The 19,231-nt window shown below is 40.3% G+C and overlaps 1 protein-coding gene across 1 annotated transcript in view; it reads left to right on the top strand.

Moving 5' to 3' along the window:
- Positions 1-2,671, top strand: part of LOC134466994 (transcription elongation regulator 1-like protein) — a 205,130-nt gene extending 202,459 nt beyond the window's left edge. The window contains exons 13-14 of the mRNA XM_063220924.1: positions 2,214-2,303; positions 2,492-2,671. Coding sequence (XP_063076994.1) covers positions 2,214-2,303; positions 2,492-2,614 — 213 coding nt within the window. The 3' untranslated portion in view covers positions 2,615-2,671. The remainder of the gene's footprint in view (positions 1-2,213; positions 2,304-2,491) is intronic.
- The last annotated feature ends 16,560 nt before the right edge of the window (positions 2,672-19,231 follow it).

The raw sequence follows: 19,231 nt of genomic DNA, 5'->3' as shown, positions 1-19,231 counted from the left end.
TAATTCGGCTGAATGAATGTAATTTCATTACTTAGCTGACTTTTTAAAATCTTAATTATTTTTATACAGTATATATATAGGTTCTTTGTTGATTTTTAAGCACCGTGAGCATCTGCACTTTACCAATTTCGTTGTACCTGTACAATGACAATAAAGTTTCATTCATTCATTCATTTTCATTATAGGCCTATGGGGTCTTCCATGTTTTTTTTTTCTCCCAGACCCCCAAACTGCTGGCTAACGAATGTAATTTCCTTACTTTTCACTATAGGCCTCTTTTTTTGTCTCCCAGAGACACCCAAAATGCTGGCTAACTATGGGTCGTCTATGGGCTACATACTGGCCTGTGTGTATAGAATAATTTCAAATTAAATTGTCTATTCATTGATTCGTCATGTATAGTCATGTAGCCTCAAAAAAGAGAAAAGGGAATGCTTCACTGGGTCCTCTGTCCAGTTAGTAGTCAAGTCATGTAGCCTATTCGTAATTTACTGCCCAACTTTTGCCATTTTTAAATAGGTTCCTAAAGCATTCCATCGGGTAAAGAAACGAATGACAGGCCTATTAGACCAGCCATTTCACTGTTTAGGGTATGAAGCGAAAATATCAGCAAAAACTTTTCAGGTGTCTCGGAAAAGTGCAATGAGCTCTCTGCTCGGAGGTAAAACATGGTTTTGCGCGATTCCAAAACACCAGCTGCACGCAAAAAAACAAACATACGTCATGCCTCAGAATACTTGTAGTAGGCTGCACAGGGCGGTGAAGACCGCTTTGTTTTTTACCCTCTGCCGCAGGCAGCACAGACATAACAGAAGAGAAAAGGTTTTCTCCGCGCTTATCTTCTTCACTATCACGCGCATCGCTTGAAAGGACTTGAGGTGATTTGAAAGACTGGGGTGAAAGTCACTGGTGCATCTCAGTTTGACTTTGAAAATTGACTGTTGAAGATGTCTTTACTGAACCCATTAGTTAGGGAAGACATAAATGCATATCATATGAGATGATCCAGTGACGCTTCTACAGTGTTAGGGAGCCAGTTGACCAAAACCACGACACTCAATTCAGCACAGCGTAAAGTCAAAGTGTGTACCAGCGCGGCTAAAGAATTGATCTTTTCGCTATGCGCTGCCTCGGAATAGTAGGCCTACAAGACCACTTTTGACCCTCTGCAGCCGGCAGCACAAAAAATAGAGAGGAGAAACGTTTTTCATCGCGCTCTTCTATAGCCTACTGTCCGGTGCGTCGCAGTAAATGACTGACATGAACGTCACCGAGTATCTCAGACTGTCTCTGGAAACGCACTGCTGAAGACTTGTTAACTGAACACAATCATTGGGCACGGTTCTAAATAAAAGCATTTTAACCTTCCACATCTGAGATGATCCGACGAGGCTTCTTTAAATTACAGAAACCCTGTCTTGACACATCTACATCTTTCAATTCAGCACCGTTTATTATGACAATAAGTAGGCCTAGGACACACAGCGCAGTAAATTAAACTTTTCCTAATAGATAAATCACACGGGCGCTTTAGTTTAAGGTTTGCATGTGAGCTATCCAATCAAAAAATGAAATCTACATTCCAGTGCCGTTTAGTAGCCTAATCGCAGTTGTTTGATAAAACAACAAGAGGCACATAGACTGGAGTTGATAAGCACAGGGCTCGACGGCCTCCGATCCACGGAGAGGTGTCGCTAGGCCTACTGTTTTTATTCATTGTTCCTTCTTTCTTTGGACCTATAACTTGAGGGAAAACTCTGCGTCATCGAGACAGAAGGCGTTTTTAACTGCTCAGATGCGCTGACAATGACATGTGTAAATTCTGAGCCTTGAAGTCTACAAGCTCTGGTGTTTTCCCTCAACCTCGCGCGCTCCTGCGCTACAAGCGTAGTCAGCACGTTGGCTGCGCAGGCAGACTGCTCACGGCTGCCGCCCTTCTCACCAGACATCGGGCCATTTCAATCTGCATTTTAACACATTAAAACAGCGATTTCAGACTAAATATTTTCAGAGATGATAGACAAGATGTTAAACAACAATAATTTAATGAAAAACCGATTTCAGGAAAACATTGCTTCTCGACCTATTTTCGCTGTTTCCTGAGAAACAGCCAGCGCGACATCCGACGGGTTTTCCCAGATCGCATCACAATATGTTGGGCGTTAATGTGTATGTACGTATCCTGGGAGACTCATGTCTCTTCTGTGCTGCAGGTTTCAGCGTTCTCAACGTGGGAGAAGGAGCTTCACAAAATCGTGTTTGATCCAAGATATCTTCTACTGAGCTCAGAGGAGCGCAAACAGGTACTAGGGTTTGGGAATTGGACTATGAGGGTACTCAACCAAACAGATACTGTGTTTGGGAATTGAACTATGAGGGTACTAAACCTACCCAAATTAGATAAAAACAAATGTTTCCAAAATATAACAGTGCCATGATGTAATTTGATTAGAGAGCTGTTTTGTGTTTGTGTTTGTGTTGCAACAAATAGATTTTCGATCAGTTTGCCAAAGAACGAATGAAGGAGGAATACAAAGAGAGGAAGGGTCGATTGCAGCAGGCTAAAGAAGAGTATCGCAAGCTGCTTGAAGAGTCAAAGATTACCTCAAGGTAAGGGAATGGATCCTCTGACAAATTATGAGGCGAGCGGCACAACGTGGCTCTCTCAACTCTTGACTGGGTGACCTTGAGGATTAATGAAATGGCTTCATTACCTAAGGGGGCGCACATATAAGATGCCTTTCGCTCACTTACCTTCGTAAAGCCGGATCACACCGCACTCTCGATTAAAAGGTGCCAAACATAAACAAAAACTGTGTAAAATTGAAAGAAAAATGTCTGCACACTTAAATCCCCTTTGTGTTCTTTTTAATAGGCCAAGCTTTCGGTCTACTGACCTTCCTCAGGGCTCACTTACCTTCAAAAAGAATTATTCAAGAACCCTTTGCTACTCGTGTGTTGATTAATTTTTCATAATGTTTAGGTCTAAGTAACGTTGGCTCTTATCTTTGGAAAAAAAATGCTTAGATATTATGTTTTGGAAGAGTTAAGTGATTGCAAAAACCACAGATATTTTTGCTTTCGGCTGGGACTCTTTAAAGGTTTACTTTAAAGGTAATAGAACTTCACAGTCCATTGATCATAAGTGTTCAGTTATTACATCACCAAGGAGTGATTCAGGAGCTGCTGTAAATGCCACATCATTCCAGCAATTTAACCAAAAATAAATGTCTACTTCAGAGGAACTGCAGCAGAAAATTGGGCAATATTAGCTTTACAATGCTTTTATTTTATATTGTACCTTACTCCCAGGTCTGGGTTCAATTTCACATTGTACCTTGTAGTCCCAGGTGTCTTTACTGCCCAAAGAAAAAAAGGCATTATCACACATAATAGGTCTCAAGGTTGCCATTCACGCATATCATAAAAACACGTTTTGTCAACAAACAAGAAATATTTCCTCAGCTTTACCATTTTAATGCTAAATGAGATCATCTGTTTGTTGTTCAACCCTGTTGAGTAGAAACAGTAAACACCATCTGGCTGTGCTGTTCTGTAGAAAATCGACTTCCTTGATGTGTAGAAGTTTAAAATGATTTTATCTAACTTTACCCAATCCCTAACTTTAAGGACAAGTTCATTATTTTTTCAACATCAAGCCCATTTTCTGAGTTTTAGAGCCCCCTCACCTTTTATTTCATGTTTGCATGAATTTGTCTCAACTGGCTTTAGAATGGCCCTCTATGGGCATGTCCAAATATGTTCCAAAACCATCCTAAACATTTGTTTTCAAGACTATGCAACTCCTCAAGTGTTCAGGGGTATTCACTTTTATTTCTTAACAATTTTAGTAGCGAAATATGGCTTCTGTCGTGTTTTATGTAGCATTTTATAAATAGATTGTTTTCCCTTTAATTCACAAAATGGCAAACAAAAATGACAGAACCCATATTTTGCCTTCAAACTTGTTAGGGAATAGTAATTAACACCCCTAACCACTTACTGAGATGCATACTTTTGAAAGCAAATGTTAAAGGTGTTTTAGTCTATGCTCTTAGAGTAGGCTTCACCCAACATTTTTTTCTTCTTTTTAGAATGCTGACCAAAATATTTTTAAACTGAAAAATGAGAAAAGGTCGCACCATGCATAGGTTTCTTTATTATTACACAGACACATTTCAGCGTTCCTCACAGTGTGAGGAAGGCAGAACACAGAAACGCGTCTGTTTATACAATAGTTAGATCCGGTCAATTTATTTTGCGATATCTGATTGGACGAGACGCGTTCTACTGGCATTCTTCGTGTCGGTAAGGAGGATGATGTCTAGGTGGACATCATCCCCGGAGACTCATCACACCTAATAATCACTCCGTCGCGGATAGAATGTAACCAGGGCCGCGCATTTTGAACTCGCCATCATTCCATCTCATAGTCTACTGCGGAGAAAGTGAATGTAACCAGGGCCGCGTAGTTTGAACTCACCATCATTCTATTCCATTGTTCTATGCTGGACTTAAGGGCGGGTTATACTTCCTTTTAGTGCCACGGAGTGAACTTGTCGCAGTTGATGCAGTTAATTTAGATTTATGCCCTGTTTTGAAGCGCGGTCTGCGCGACGTCATTTCACGCTCAAACTGCCTTCAATACAAAGAGTAACCTAGACATGTTGGTTGTTTTTTAGCTTCACAGACTCGACGACAATGAAAAGGAAACATTAAATCTTTATGTCACATGCATTTTTGATCGCACTGGCAGCTACCGCGGTAGTTTGGAACAAAGAAGTGGCTCATTTGTCGAGGATAGGTCGGACAAAGCGAATGTTTCCTCAACCTCGGAACCACTGTTCAACTGTCCAAATAACTTCAGCGTCGTAACTTGCAAGCCAGTCTGATCTCCAAAAATTCCGTGCTCCTGGACACAGATGTTAAGGACACGAAATCCGTGTCCAGGAGCACGGATTTTGCCAAAATTCTGTGCTCCTGGACACGGAATTGTTTTCCGTGCTCCTGGACACGGAGTTGTTTTCCGTGATGGGCACACGGAAGTGCTTTCTATAGGCTATTACCACAGCACTGTGTTAACTATATCATTAGAAAATACATACCAAATGCTAATCCTAAACAAAATAATGCTATAGCAATTTAAGTTGTGCCCTGACCAAAACATTCCCTAACCTTAACCTGTCATTAAAGACATATTTTTGAGAAATACCTTTTCCAGTTGGTTGCTAGGCTATCAAAGTCATATAATGAATGAAAGAAAACTAGCTGTGCCCAGACCAAAACAATCCCTAACCTTAACCTGTCAGTAAGAAATGTTTTTTTTTTTGAGACAAAATATTTGAAAATAGAAAAATCCTGAGAAAACACAAGACTGTGGAAATAGCCTATAGAAAGCACTTCAAATAATTCCGTGTCCAGGAGCACGGAAAACAATTCCGTGTCCAGGAGCACAGAATTTTGGCAAAATCCGTGCTCCTGGACACGGATTTTGTGTCCTTAACATCCGTGTCCAGGAGCACGGAATTTTTGGAGATCATGTTGTGCAAGCGCACGTGTTGTCTTTGGTTCGTGTAAATAAATGAAACGACAAAGCACGGCAACTTATTTAATGAAGAGCTCACAGTCCGTAGACCGACGAAGGTTAGAACAAGGAAGTAGTGCTTGTTCTCGACTCGAGGAAAGAGCAGGCTGGTCGAGAGGACCAATCAGAGACCTATTTTCGCCCTTCACTCGTCGCTGTCTGCATCATTCCCTGCGTCGAGACACAATTTTGGGGAGGTGCCCCAGAGTACCTGCGTGATGGGGGGGCTTCACTCCGTTAACTGCGCGGCTCACTGCATCACGACGCAGGGACGCTGATCTCGAGGCATAAACCTTAAGTTTGGCGCACGCACGCCCGCATGACAGAGACGCGTATCCCAGTTGGTAGCTGGATTCTGGCAGAGAGGAAAGAAGTTATCTGATTCTAGTCAGTGGCGTAACAACTCGGTCACGGGCCCCGGTGCGAGTATCCAGCACGGGCCCTCGGAGGTTGTGCAAATTTTAGGATATTTTATCTAGCCTAATACATTACAGGTGAAAGGGTGGGCTATATTCTTTGCAATTGCAATAGCATCGTGAATGCTGCAACGATGTGCACATTTACATCATAGAGTATTTAAGTTATCTGTCCCAAAAAACAGGACAAACGCAAAGAAAGGCTTTCGGAATATGTGTCTAGAGACCGGTTGAGACAGGGACAGGGGGCTGGAGACAGTAGCAGTGTGTGCGTGCGAGCGCACTGTGCCTGCCCAGCTGACAGCAGGCTACACAGACAAGGGAGACAACCCTGCTGATCTTAAGCACCCCAGTTTAAACTTCTTAGATAACAAAATAACACTAAGGACTTAAAAGATAGTTAGCACAATCAACAGGATATGCCTTCATAATGATTTCAATCTTCCACTACCCCACATACACAAGGTGCCACTGCAAAGTAGTTTTGCGTCCTTTGGCATCATCAAATAACGGCACAATATGCAATGCTGGTTAGGAAGACGGTCCCGGCTACCATAAACATGGGAAAAGATGGAGACGGTGCACTTTGAATGGAAACATAACATCCAAGACAACCATGACAACACATTGGTGACAGCCCACCAGTAAAACATACACAGATAGAGCTTTACACACGCACACAGAATCGTCCACTTAAGATTTCTTTCTCCCCTCCCCTAGCTGAAGACTCGAGAGTCCACTTCGTAACATAGCCAAACTTACAGAAGAACTTAACTTATATTATGCTAACATGAGAAACGCTAGATGATAAAATCAACATGGAGTGGAGATGCTGTTAGCAAGTCAGCACAACTAGTTGTCAATTGGAGAACACACAACTAAGTTATAATGCTGTGAATAACTACAGCAATACCGCTGTCACAAATTACAAACTAGAATGGACACCGTTAAAAATGTGCCTCGTCTCTTTCGTTTAACCAGACCCTGCCGAACCCAGACTACTGGAGTAGAAATGTGACAACAACTGGAAAATACCTGAAGGAGATGGGTGATATGAAATCAATATAATGCCACGGCGGACATTATTATAGGGAAACCTGTCCTTACCTTCTTCGTAGCATCTTTGAAATCTTCTTAGATAATATCCAAGGAGGTCTAATATCCATAGGATGTTCTTGCTAGCCAGTAGCCGTCTCTATTCTTGGCGAATGAAGTGACTAAACTCATTTTATATTCCACCTTCAAGAAAGCCAACAACGCATACTACTACAACATAGATAAGATGAGAACAAAAGGCCACGTTTTGACTGACCAGCATGCATTTAATTTGAATTGGTAAGGGAATCAATCATGTGGTAATTCCAAACAGAACGTTACCACTGGCGACTCGCGCTCCCTGTTTACATACAGCCAATGATAGTGTATGAAAATATACAATCAATCCAGAAAGTATTCACAGCGCTTCACTTTTTTCACATTTTATTATCTTACAGCCTTATTCCAAATGCTAAAAATGAATCTCTGTTGTCAAAATCCTACACAAATTATTCCATTATGACCATGTGAAAAACAAGTTGTCTTGACAGTTTTGAAAATGTATAAAAATAAAAAACATATAGCGATCCCGTTGACAAACACTAGATTAGATAGACAGTTAGATAATAGCAGAAATGTAATACCAAAATGCAATAAAATCCACAGGAATCGGAAGGTTAAGACCAAAAAACATGTTGGCCTTTTAATTATGAGTAGCCACTTCTAAATAAAGTTTTTTAAATGTACTGTCTTCTTCCTGTGGATATCCTCCTGAGTGCCTGGAACCAGTTGCTTTTTTTATCGTGGATTTCTCTACCCCAAGAGCACCACTTTGGACTGCTTTTTACCACACCTGAGCGCAAGGTTGAGCTCTCTCTTTACACATAATTGTACTAGTTTACGGTAGACAATAAACGTGCTGGGTTTGTGCTTTTGTCACCGTAATGCATTATCTTTTTTCCACACAGGTCCACCTTTAAAGAGTTTTCAGAGAAGTACGGTCGAGATCAGCGATTCAAGCAGGTGCTGAAGAAGAAAGACCAGGAACACTTGTTTAGCCAATTTGTCAACTTGCTGAAGAAACGTGACAAGGAGAACCGGATACGACTGAGGAAGATGAGATGAGAGCGAGGGAGGGCGAGAGTGAGTGAGCCATGCCTGACCTTCAACTGAGCCATGCTGATTACTCTGAGGAGAGAGAGAGAGAGAGAGAGAGAGAGCGCTGACTGCGCAGGTAAATAAACAGACAGATGACACAGCCATGGATGATATCAGTCCTAATATCCGATAGCCTACAGCATGCTGTGAACAGTAGCGTTTCATGCTACACGCTCCAGCTGTTTTCCCCGGGACCTCAGTGATTGCATATGGTTCATATTGAAGCCCTAACTTTGGAAGTCAGTATTACACTTGAGTCATTGTGACAGACATACTGTAGGTATATGTCAGTTGGTTCATTATGCATTTGTACATGGCTCATACATGAATCTTTGTGTGCACTTCTTAACTGTGTACTTGACATACTTGTGCACATGCACTGTCACCGGACAGTGTAAATATCCTGGAACACAGAAGGAAGTGGTGAGGTGGAATATCGACGTTGGATTTGTCAGTGAAGAGGGAGATACGTTTTTGAAAATGTACTGTGCATCGACAAGTTTTCCAGATGTTGTCAGAAAAAAAAGTGCATTGTTGCCATCATATCGTAAACAAAATGTTTTTTGGGATTCCTTAAATAAAGTTCAGTAAATGCATAAGTGTGTTTTTAATCAGTGTGTCATCATGAATCTGTGGTGTACATTAAACGATGTAAATGTTGTAAAGAGAGACTGCTGTACTGTATTGACCTGGGGTGAGTTTCTCAAAAGGGAAGTTGTTAGCCTGTTAGTAACTTCGGTAGTTGCCAATGGGAAAATGCATTGAAAGCAACGAAGTAGGTAATGTAGTAAGCAACTTTGGTTTCGAGAAATTCACCCCTGATTTGATGGTAAGATGAAAAATGTCAAGATGTCTTTCTTTCTCATTTTATTTTTCAAATTAAAGTTAAGACTTTTGTGAACTATTGTGTTGATTCATTAAATGAGCATTGCCACTTTTTTATCAGAGTTAATATGCAAATAACTTGGACTGACATAGTTATTATTACAACGTGAGTGAGTATGTGCTTTTGGTAATTTAAAAATAAAAATAAAATCAACTAAAGCATTTTACCTGGATAATAATGCCGAAGAATATTGGTCTCTCACAATGTTGAAGGACAGTCACAAAATAAAAAGGAAAGGAACCTGTCCTCCGAGCAGTCATTAAGTGTCAAACTTTTTGAGTTCACGCTAAACTTCAGGATTTTAATGACAGACCATTTTCAATGTGACACCGTATGCAGTCAGCTGGCAAAAGCGGTGCGATACCCCGCTCACAGACCATACATTTAATCTGTGAAGTTTGGCAGTAATCCTTGCTGATCTCTTTTATGCTTTTTTTTCTCCAGATAGGTGGTTGCTGCGACAGTAAGGCTTAAAAAATCCTTAATGTACTGCCTGCTGGGCTGCAACCATTCAAAAGTGTTTTACATCAGAATATTATTTTAAGGTCAACAGTGTGCTGCATAGGTACTTTCTCTGCATATAAAATGTGAATGAAAAATCTGATGTAAGCATTAGAGGGTAACTTCAGCCAATTTCAACATGCAGTTGTAATGCTCACACTACCATGGACTTGTCAGTACCTGTGATTTCTCTCTCTCTCTCTCTCTTCAGCCTTTTCTGAGATCCTAGTCATTGTAATGGGGGCAGGTGTTATAAAAAAAAACATCTTGATTTATTCCCAAAAACATCCAAAAGGTTATGCAACATCAGCAGACAACAAGCAAACAGTGATCCCTTTTGGGAAAACTTTTGGAGAAGGCCTATGTTAAGATTTTTTAAAATGTGAACAAACACCTGCCCCCATTAGAATAGCTCAGATCTTGGAAAGGGATGAGCCGAAAAATGCGGCATCACCGGGTACTGACAAGTTAAGGGTAGCGTTAGCAATACAACAGTATATTGAAATTGGCTGAAGTGCTCCTTTAAAGACCAATAGGTAGATTTTCACAGGTGAAACGGAAAACCGTCCAAATATAACACATGCATATGCAAATGACTGGAACATTCAATCAGGAACATCCACTTTAAAATTCAATGCAGTTGTTGCTCTCTAAGCAATGACAACATACAAAGCTGTTTTTTCGAGAGAATATTTGGCTATTAGCTCAAAAATACTGCAATTGCAAGAGTTGTGCACAACACAGAGCATATAGACAGTTTACACCATTATCCAAAGTCTATTTCAATTTGTTGTTGCACTAAGGCCACCTTCATTAACATAATTCTGCCCCTCAGAGTGACTATTAAGGTAACACTTTACTTGACGCTGGTGTCATGCTTATGACATAACAGTGATTATGGTGATTGTTATGGTAAAGAAAGCCCTTATCATGTCAACTTTCCGTGACCATACAGCCTTTATGACATTGACATTGTGTTTATGACTCATCTAAGAATGTTAAGACACTGTTTTGACAATATTATGACACTGTATGTTATACGTATATGATGCAAGCGTCAAGTAAAGTGTCACCACTATTAATTACTTGCTGATGAGGTTAACATTGTAATTTCTGAAATAAAGACCCCAGGCCATCAGCCTGTGGCCAGCTTTAAAACAGTATACACTTGGAATACATTATATTTTGAGAACACTCGTATCCTGTGCGTTTTACAGGGACAGTATTGAGATGAAAGGACATGGCCACTGGAGGAATAAGGTATTAGCATTGTCACTCACACCCCATGGAAATTCAAACTACCACAGGGTTGCACATACAGGTATCAACTGTTCATCGTTGGAATCAGGCATTGTTTTTTACACAGCATTTCTGTTGCTTATCAGGCCTGGAGTTCTGTCTCCCAAAAAAACTGAGTTACACTGTAATGTAATGAAAATGCTGTCATCGGCCCTGCCGTGGCCAACCGGTAGGGCACTTGCTTGCCATGCGGCTGACCCGGGTTCGATCTCCCCGTCTCTCTCCCAATTCGCTTCCTGTCCACCTCTCACACTGTCCTATCAAATGAAGTCGAAAAAGACCAAAAAATATATCTTAAAAATGCTGTCGTCATTATCCAGGACCACACACAGTAGAACCATATTGTCATGAAATTAAAAAAGTTTACCAAGTGTCAACTTTGAAGCGTTAGTTTTCACATACTAAACTTTTTATGTGTTTCACATTTAGATATTAAATGTGTGTTTCTTAAATTGGAACTGTGTCAGGTGTGCAAAATTGGAAATGAAGAAAAGGTGAAACTGAACTTGAAAGGTGTTATATCCAAAGTTTTGTCTCACCTGTGTCTTGCTTTTTTTTCCTTCTTCTGTGGATATTCTTGAGTAAATGTTGTCTTTATATACCCCCTAACAAGACACTTCATTAACACCTAAGACGAGACTTCACACATAAGTTCAACTTTAATATCCAAAAAGGATGATCACCACTTTCTATTTCAACTCAACTCAAAAACACCTTCAAATGAGCTGTACTGTATGTTGTTAGGTAGTGAAGACTGTCCAAGAAAGGTGGAACTTCTTGGGATGTAACCAAATCTAGAATCTGGGCCCTCTCCCTCAAAGAGGGCAGGGAGAGTGTTGGCAGACTTACATGCCAAGCAGCAACGGAAAAACCTGAAGCATTTTTTGGAACTGGTACTCAGTAGAGCGTAGGTCTATGATTTCAGTTCATAAAAAGTAGAGGGCCCCTAGAGAAGATTACACAATGAGCAGTGCAATAATAAATGGGAGTTTTGAATAGCAAGTATCCTGACCAGAGAGAGGCATTACCACATCAAGATATCCTGTGGGCCACATGCAACCTTTTCAGTGATTACAACCAATAGTACAAACAGGCAACACTACGCACTTTAAGTATCTCTGATGGCACTTTATGCATGCATGTACAAACCCCAACTCCGGTGAAGTTGGGACGTTTGGTAAACTGAGAATAAAATCAAAATGCTATCATTTTCAAAACATTCAATACATTCCTTAGGTGGAGAACAGTGAAATGACAACATATCAAGTGTTAAAACCGAGAAAAAATATTGTTTTAAGTGACATATGTACTCATTTTTAATTTGATAACTGCAGCATGTCTCAAATAAGTTGGGACGGGGATCAGTGAAATGTTATAAACATCCAAATAAGATAAAACAACAAGGAAGAACATTTCAAAATGAATTGTACTGATGAACAATTTGAGTGTCCAGGTATAAGACAATCACAGAGAGGCTGAGTCACTCAGAATTAAAGATGCAGAGGGAACAATTACCATAGTTATTACATAAAGTTTTGAATTCCCTTGATTTACCGTGATTGAGTGTATATAAGACATATTTTTGTCATTAAAATCATTGTATAGGTTCATGACATCATGAAATACATATTGGCTGTAGTCTCACTCTAGCACTCCGAGAATTACAGCTAGTGAAAACTTGACCATATTAAGGACGCTTCATGTGTGCAAATGATAAAGGGGTTTAACATTCCCCTGTCCATCCGAGCTCACTTGAAATAGACCCAGAAGACATGGGAAACTGTCCTTTGCTTACAGGGGCGGAGTGGCCCACCTTTTCCCACCGGGAGAATTTTCCCCTTGGCGGCCCTCAGAAGAAAAAAAACAAAGCGAACAACATGGTTTCCTAACCAAAAAGACAAAAGCCACGAAATCTGCAGTCGTACTACATGTGAACATTAGTGTAGTCAAAATATCAACCTGAATTGGAGAATTTAGCCTACACCTTGATGAAATGCACAGCCAGTGGTGTAGTCTATGTAAAACGCAGGTATACGCACCCATTTCAAAATTTCAGGGATTGCAGTATACCCACTTAAAATGGATTGATCCATTATTTACAATAGCACAAATATATACAGTCAGTACACATAAAAAATGCTCAAATATACAGTATACCCACTTCAAAAAGTAGACTACACCACTGGAGCCATCATCACAGTCCAAAGCATTCATAGGCCTACTAGGCTACATCACGCTGCTGTTCCATATGCACTCCACTGTCATTTTGACAGTTTGAAATTGAAATATCGTTTAAGGAAGACGGATGAGCATGGGCACAAAGTTTTGAGTGTGGGGATTTTTAGAAGAGTAGGCTCACAAAATATAGTATAGTAGCCTATAGCTTACAAAAAGTCTGTCTACATTGTGCAATAAACCCACCATGCAGCAAATAAGCCAAACCTAGCTACTTCAAAGCACAACTATAAGTCAACAAAATGTATAACCAAACGATGTAGGCCTACCTTAAAACGCTGTCTTCGTCGCAGCAAATGTCTTTGTTTCTTACATTTTAATCCACAGTTTAGGCTACACACCCAATCAGAATCTTGTGTGGTAATTATTTTGTTCCATTTCTTCAGACATTACATAGGCTACATCCTAAATGTGCCATATATAAATATATGTATGATATAACATTATTTCGACTGTAAGGAGATAAACCAATGCCATCAAAACATGTACAACGTGTTTTCCTGCTTAGCTGCAGTTCACTTCCTTACCACTTGGTGGAGTATGTTCGTAACCCAAGTCAATAACCACAGAAGAAGTGAATCTGCAGTGGCAGACTGTAAACTGTAACAGTCATGTGGAAATCGGAAAATAAATCACAACTGACTAATATTTCCGTTCCTTGGTAACCAATCTAAATATCACAGGTTCTTGAAATACTGAAAACGAAACTATGTTACTAAGATCTAGTAAACTTCCGCGATCTACGGTGTATGAACATTATCAGTAGAGAAGGGGTGTGGCCAATTTAGTGTTTGACACCGTCACTGAGGTATTGCGGTCGGGTAAACGGTATATATACTCTTGAGTTATCCATAAATATAATGACATATGAATTGTAGCTAGTTCACATTAGCCTGACACTGGAACACTTTAGGGCCAGCTTAGTATATGATGTGGCCAAAGGCTTTGGGGCCGGCTGTGAACGTAGAACGGCCGTTGCAATATATTTCGCGGCCGCGGCCCACCGGGACAAGTCCCCGATTTCCCGATGGCCACTCCGCGCCTGTTTGCTTACAGAAGTTGCAGAAGTCACTTCTTTTTGAAAATAATAGTCTTGCACATCCTGTGCTACAGTGAAAATTGACCATGCAACTTGTGTTAGTGCTAACTTCAAACGTCAGCCTCCATGATGGCATTGGGGAGCAGTAGTACATTGGTTTAGCTGTTCTAACTCACCTGTAGAATTGAATACAGTACTGAATGAAATAAATGGGTTTTAAACAACATAAAAAGCCACTTGTGCATTATATTTTGAAGGGAGATCTTCGATTACTGCCACATAGTAAGGACAAATTGCATGCTCTACTATGTTTTAACAGTTTAACTCCAACATAAGGACCAGCAGGACATAAAATGACTGGCTTTTGGTCAAGATCTGTCACACTGTAAGCACAACAGAAAGGAAAACATTGCAAAACATGACAAGGAATACACGTACCATTTCAGCTGTTGAAATCATGTCCAAGATAGGTATCAATTATATAATCATTATTATATAATATATATAATATATATATATAATATATTATATATTATATATATATATAATATATATAATCATGATATAAAATCATCTCATCGGTTAATGCTATTAACTATTAAGTGTTGTCCTTTGTTTTGTTTTTAGTTTTCCTCGACATTTGCTGCCTTTTATTGTCCCCGTCCCAACTCTTTTGAGACACGTTGGATTTACATATTCATGAATATCCCCCAAAACAATAATTTTGGTCAGTTTTGATGGCTGATATGTTTCTTTGTACCGTTCTCCAACTAATGTCAGAACCAGACTTTTTGAAAATGGCAGTATTTTGTTATTATTCACAATTAACCTTGCGTCCCAACTTCTATGGAGTTGGGGTTTGTATGTCTGTGTTGAGTTGTTGTTTCTTTGTGGGGGATTTTTTTGCGTCATGTCCAAGACAAATTTCCTTCGGGACCATTAAAAAGAATCTTGAATCTTGAACAATGCACAGAGATACGGTATGTTGTGTCAAACAGCCAACATGTCCACATGAGGAAGCCAGGGCTGGACTGGGGGGGGGGGGGGGGGCTGACAATCCTCAGGGGTTGAGGCTGTTGTTTATTGTTTGTTTGACTAATAATTTGTTTGTCTGCTTCCTTAGATACTGGCCATCAATTTAGATGAGTGCAGCCTATTGGTATATCTTAAATATTGACAGTGGACTGGGCATTGTCATAGTCGTGTGGAAAAGCAGGGGCTGTGTGAGGAGCTGGTCTATGATGAAAATGCTCTGTTTTTCGATCGCAGTTCATCACTGTAAAAACACGATGCTAATATACAATGATCTCTCTTACCTTTTGCTATGTAATGTAATGCCAACGGGACGGTAAAACTACAAAGCGGATTCCAAAAAAGTTAGGACACTTTGTATTATGTGAATAAAATCAAAATGCTGGCATTTTCAAAACATCTAATATGTTAATAAGGTAGAGCATTATGTACAGACAACATATCAGTTGTTAAAGTCGAGCAGAATTATTGTTTTGAGGTAATTATATGATCATTTCAAATTTCACCCTTGCAACAAATCCCAAAAAAGTTGGGACAGGGCCAATAAAATGCTTTTTATATTGGATAAGACTAAACACAACACAAGGGATGAGACTGAACAGTTAAATACTTTCACTGTTGGCATAATTTTATTCAAAAATTAGATATTTTGATATGCGAGACATGATTTCAGCAGCTCAACTGATAGGTGTGTTCTTCAACTTGTTTACCTTTTTGTTATGCTTATTATGTGGCATATCCTGACTGCAAGAAAACAATTTTGTGACCTGTTTACTCCTATGATGGAACCACACTGTTGGAACATAGTAGAGATTGACATTTGCCGCCATTATGGGGCAATATCTAAAGGCGGTGCTCCAAAATATAATGCCTTGGTAGCTATGTTTGCTGTTTAAAGTCTGTATGTATCATTCAACATTCATTTTAATGCTCTACATGAGTAAGAAGACCCTAACCAAGTCACCTCTGCACCCCTTTACCATCATATATGCTGTCGTTCAGATTGACCACTAAATCAAGTCGAAGTATTCATTTTCTATATAACCTGGAGGGTGCATGACTCCATAATTTTCAAAAAGGATTCAATATTTTCCATTCTGTAATCAGAGGACAGTTTCACATGTCTACTACACTGTAAAAGATTTCAAGCTGAAATTTACAGCTAATTGATGGGGAATAATTGCCAGCAAATTGTTTTAAATTTACAACAAATTGCAGAAAAAAACCAGTTGCCAGCAAGTCGTTTAAAATTACAACACTGTTCCGTTTTCAAAACTACTCTGACCATGGCACATGTCCTGCCCCCTCATCCGCCCGCCTCCACCCCCGCTGCCCGCCTCCATGTCTGAGATGCCTTCAACATAGTATCGTCCCCATCCTCCACCATGACTGAGATAGCATGGTACCATAATGCCACTCTGCTCTAAGCATATACGTCTACAAGTTCAGCCTTGCATGGGTGAGGCACAAATAATAAATCACTCAGCATAGTGCTGTCACAGTGACAGTGATAGTTTCCTCAAGAGGACTTTCATTTATCAAGTCATCTCAAAGGGGGGTTCAAAAACAGTCACAATAAGGACTGTATGGATATGCATTTGTCAATCCAATCAAGTGGCCTAAATTTAATATTATGCAAAAACACCATAAAACATGCTATGCTACAAGATGGCTCTCAAAAGATGAAACAACCCAACCAGTTAACCTGTCAGGTAGCCAACCAGTTAACCGGCCAGGTAGCCAACTGGCCTTGACAGACTGGCTGGTTGACTGACCAGCTGCCTGTCCGATTCACTGGCTGGTTGACTGGCTGCCTGGCTAAACCAGCCAGGCAGCCAGTCAACCGGACAGGCAGCTGGCCAGTCAACAAGCAAGGCAGCAAGCCAGTCAACTGACCAGGCGGACAGGCTGTCAGTCAACCTGCCAGGCAGCTAGCTGGTCAACTGGCACTATGCTGTCAGCCACCCTGTCAACAAACCAACCACTCATCTAGTCGGCTAATCAATTGATTGCCAATACCAGTGAGCGGCAGTGAGTCAGGCGCTATGCTGTGCCATTCAGACAAGCAACCAAAGCAGTGTGACAGTCCAGGTTTATATAGTGGGGCAAGTGAACCATGTGACCAGAGTAATCAGGCATTGGGCAGGTGCTGGCAATCATTGAATCACGGCATGAAAGTGATTAGTAATAAAGTGAGGCAAGGCACTAATTGACAGATTGGTTAGGTATAGAGTGTGACAACAGAGTAACAAGAGAGATCTGTATCAAAAAGCTAACAAGTTCCTAGAATGTTCCATTCATTGATGCTCCTGCTCTAGAACTACAGTTTAAAAACAGACTGGGCTCCTTCTAAGATAGTGTTTAAAAAAGTATAAGGATATTCTTAAATGGATTGGTTTTGGCCCTTGTTTAATGCACATATCAAAACTTCAGTTCCAAAAAGTTTTCATTCTGATCCATGTTTATAAGTAAACATTCCATATATATGTGGAATTGTCTACACAGTGGTTGGACAAAATAACTGAAACACCTGTCCTTTTAATGTGTGGGAAGTTTCATGGCTCAAGTGGGCCAGCCTGTTGGCCAATCTTCATTAATTGCACATTGCACCAGTAAGGTGAAGTTGAGTTGAAGTGCTGGTGAAAAGTTGCCAGCTAATTGAAGTAAAATTAAAGCAAATTGCTGGCAGAAAAGGTTGCCAGCTCATTGGTGTGAAATTAAATTAAATTGCTGGTGAAAAGTTGCCAGCTCATTGAAGTAAAATTAAAGCTAATTGCTGGCAATAAAATGTTGCCAGCTAATTGTTGTAAAATTACAACAAATTTGCTGGCAAAAAAAGTTGCCAGCTCATTAGTGTGAAATTAAATTAAATTGCTGGTGAAAAGTTGCCAGCTCATTGAAGTAAAATTAAAGCAAATTGCATGCAATAAAAAGTTGCCAGCTAATTGTTGTAAAATTACAACAAATTTGCTGGCAAAAAAGTTGCCAGCTCATTGGTGTGAAATTAAATTAAACTGCTGGTGAAAAGTTGCCAGCTCATTGAAGTAAAATTAAAGCAAATTGCTGGCAATAAAAAGTTGCCAGCTAATTGTTGTAAAATTACACCAAATTGCTAGCAACAAGTTGTCAGCTAATTGTTGTGTTCTTCCAACGCAAACACTGGAAACTTCACAACATACAGCCTTTGAAAATAATGGTCCTGGGCCATTCCATTCCTTCTCATGGGATTTTGAGATATATTCTGTTGCCGAAGCCATCAAAAAGCCAAATTGAACCACAGGGGGGCTGCCACACCTGAGCATCGTTTATGCTCTATGACCTGCCCATCGTCTGTATAAATGGACAAACCATCATTGGCTTCTCCCATGCCCTTTTAGCAGAGAGAAGCCCGTTTTGAATTGCACTGAGCTGAAATTAGCACACCTGGACGTCATTTACAATCAGCTGGCTCATGACCAAAGAAGGTAGATTGGGTAAGCAGTATCACTCAATGGAAAATGCATTGGCCACAGTGTAGTAGTTGGGGGCAGTCGTGGCTCAGTGGTTAGAGCACTGGGTTGATTCAATGCCCGACCGGACCGCAGCTGAAGTGCCCTTGAGCAAGGCACCTAACCCCCACACAGCTCCCCGGGCGCCACTCAGCAGGTAGCCCACTGCTACGGACTAGTGTGTGTACTTCAATGTGATTCACTTGCCCAAATGGGATAAATGGAGAGAAAAAATTTCCCTTAGGGGACCAAAATTGGCTCCAATCCAAATAGGCTCCTATTGTCTTCGTAGTACAAGTAAGCCTGTCACGATATACGATAAGTCAATAAATCGGACGATAACTTTTTACAAGAACGATCACTTTTCTGGCCCCGATAAGTAACGATAAGTTATTTGCGTGATGTTTTGTTTTCCCTCTCTCCCTTTCTCTACCGTAGCCGTGGCGCGTTAAAGGCCAACGCAGCGCAATGACGCTTAAATGTTGGTGTAATTTTAAGTTTCAGTGCAGTTCTCGTTGGAAAAAAAGTGCATTGATCTGGCTACTTGCGTCTTTGAAA

The sequence above is a fragment of the Engraulis encrasicolus genome, chromosome 17 (assembly GCF_034702125.1).
Source record: "Engraulis encrasicolus isolate BLACKSEA-1 chromosome 17, IST_EnEncr_1.0, whole genome shotgun sequence".
NCBI classification, from domain to species: Eukaryota; Metazoa; Chordata; class Actinopteri; order Clupeiformes; family Engraulidae; genus Engraulis; species Engraulis encrasicolus.
The sequence above is the reverse complement of the archived record's forward strand: the minus strand, read 5'-3'. Positions and strand labels throughout refer to the sequence as shown.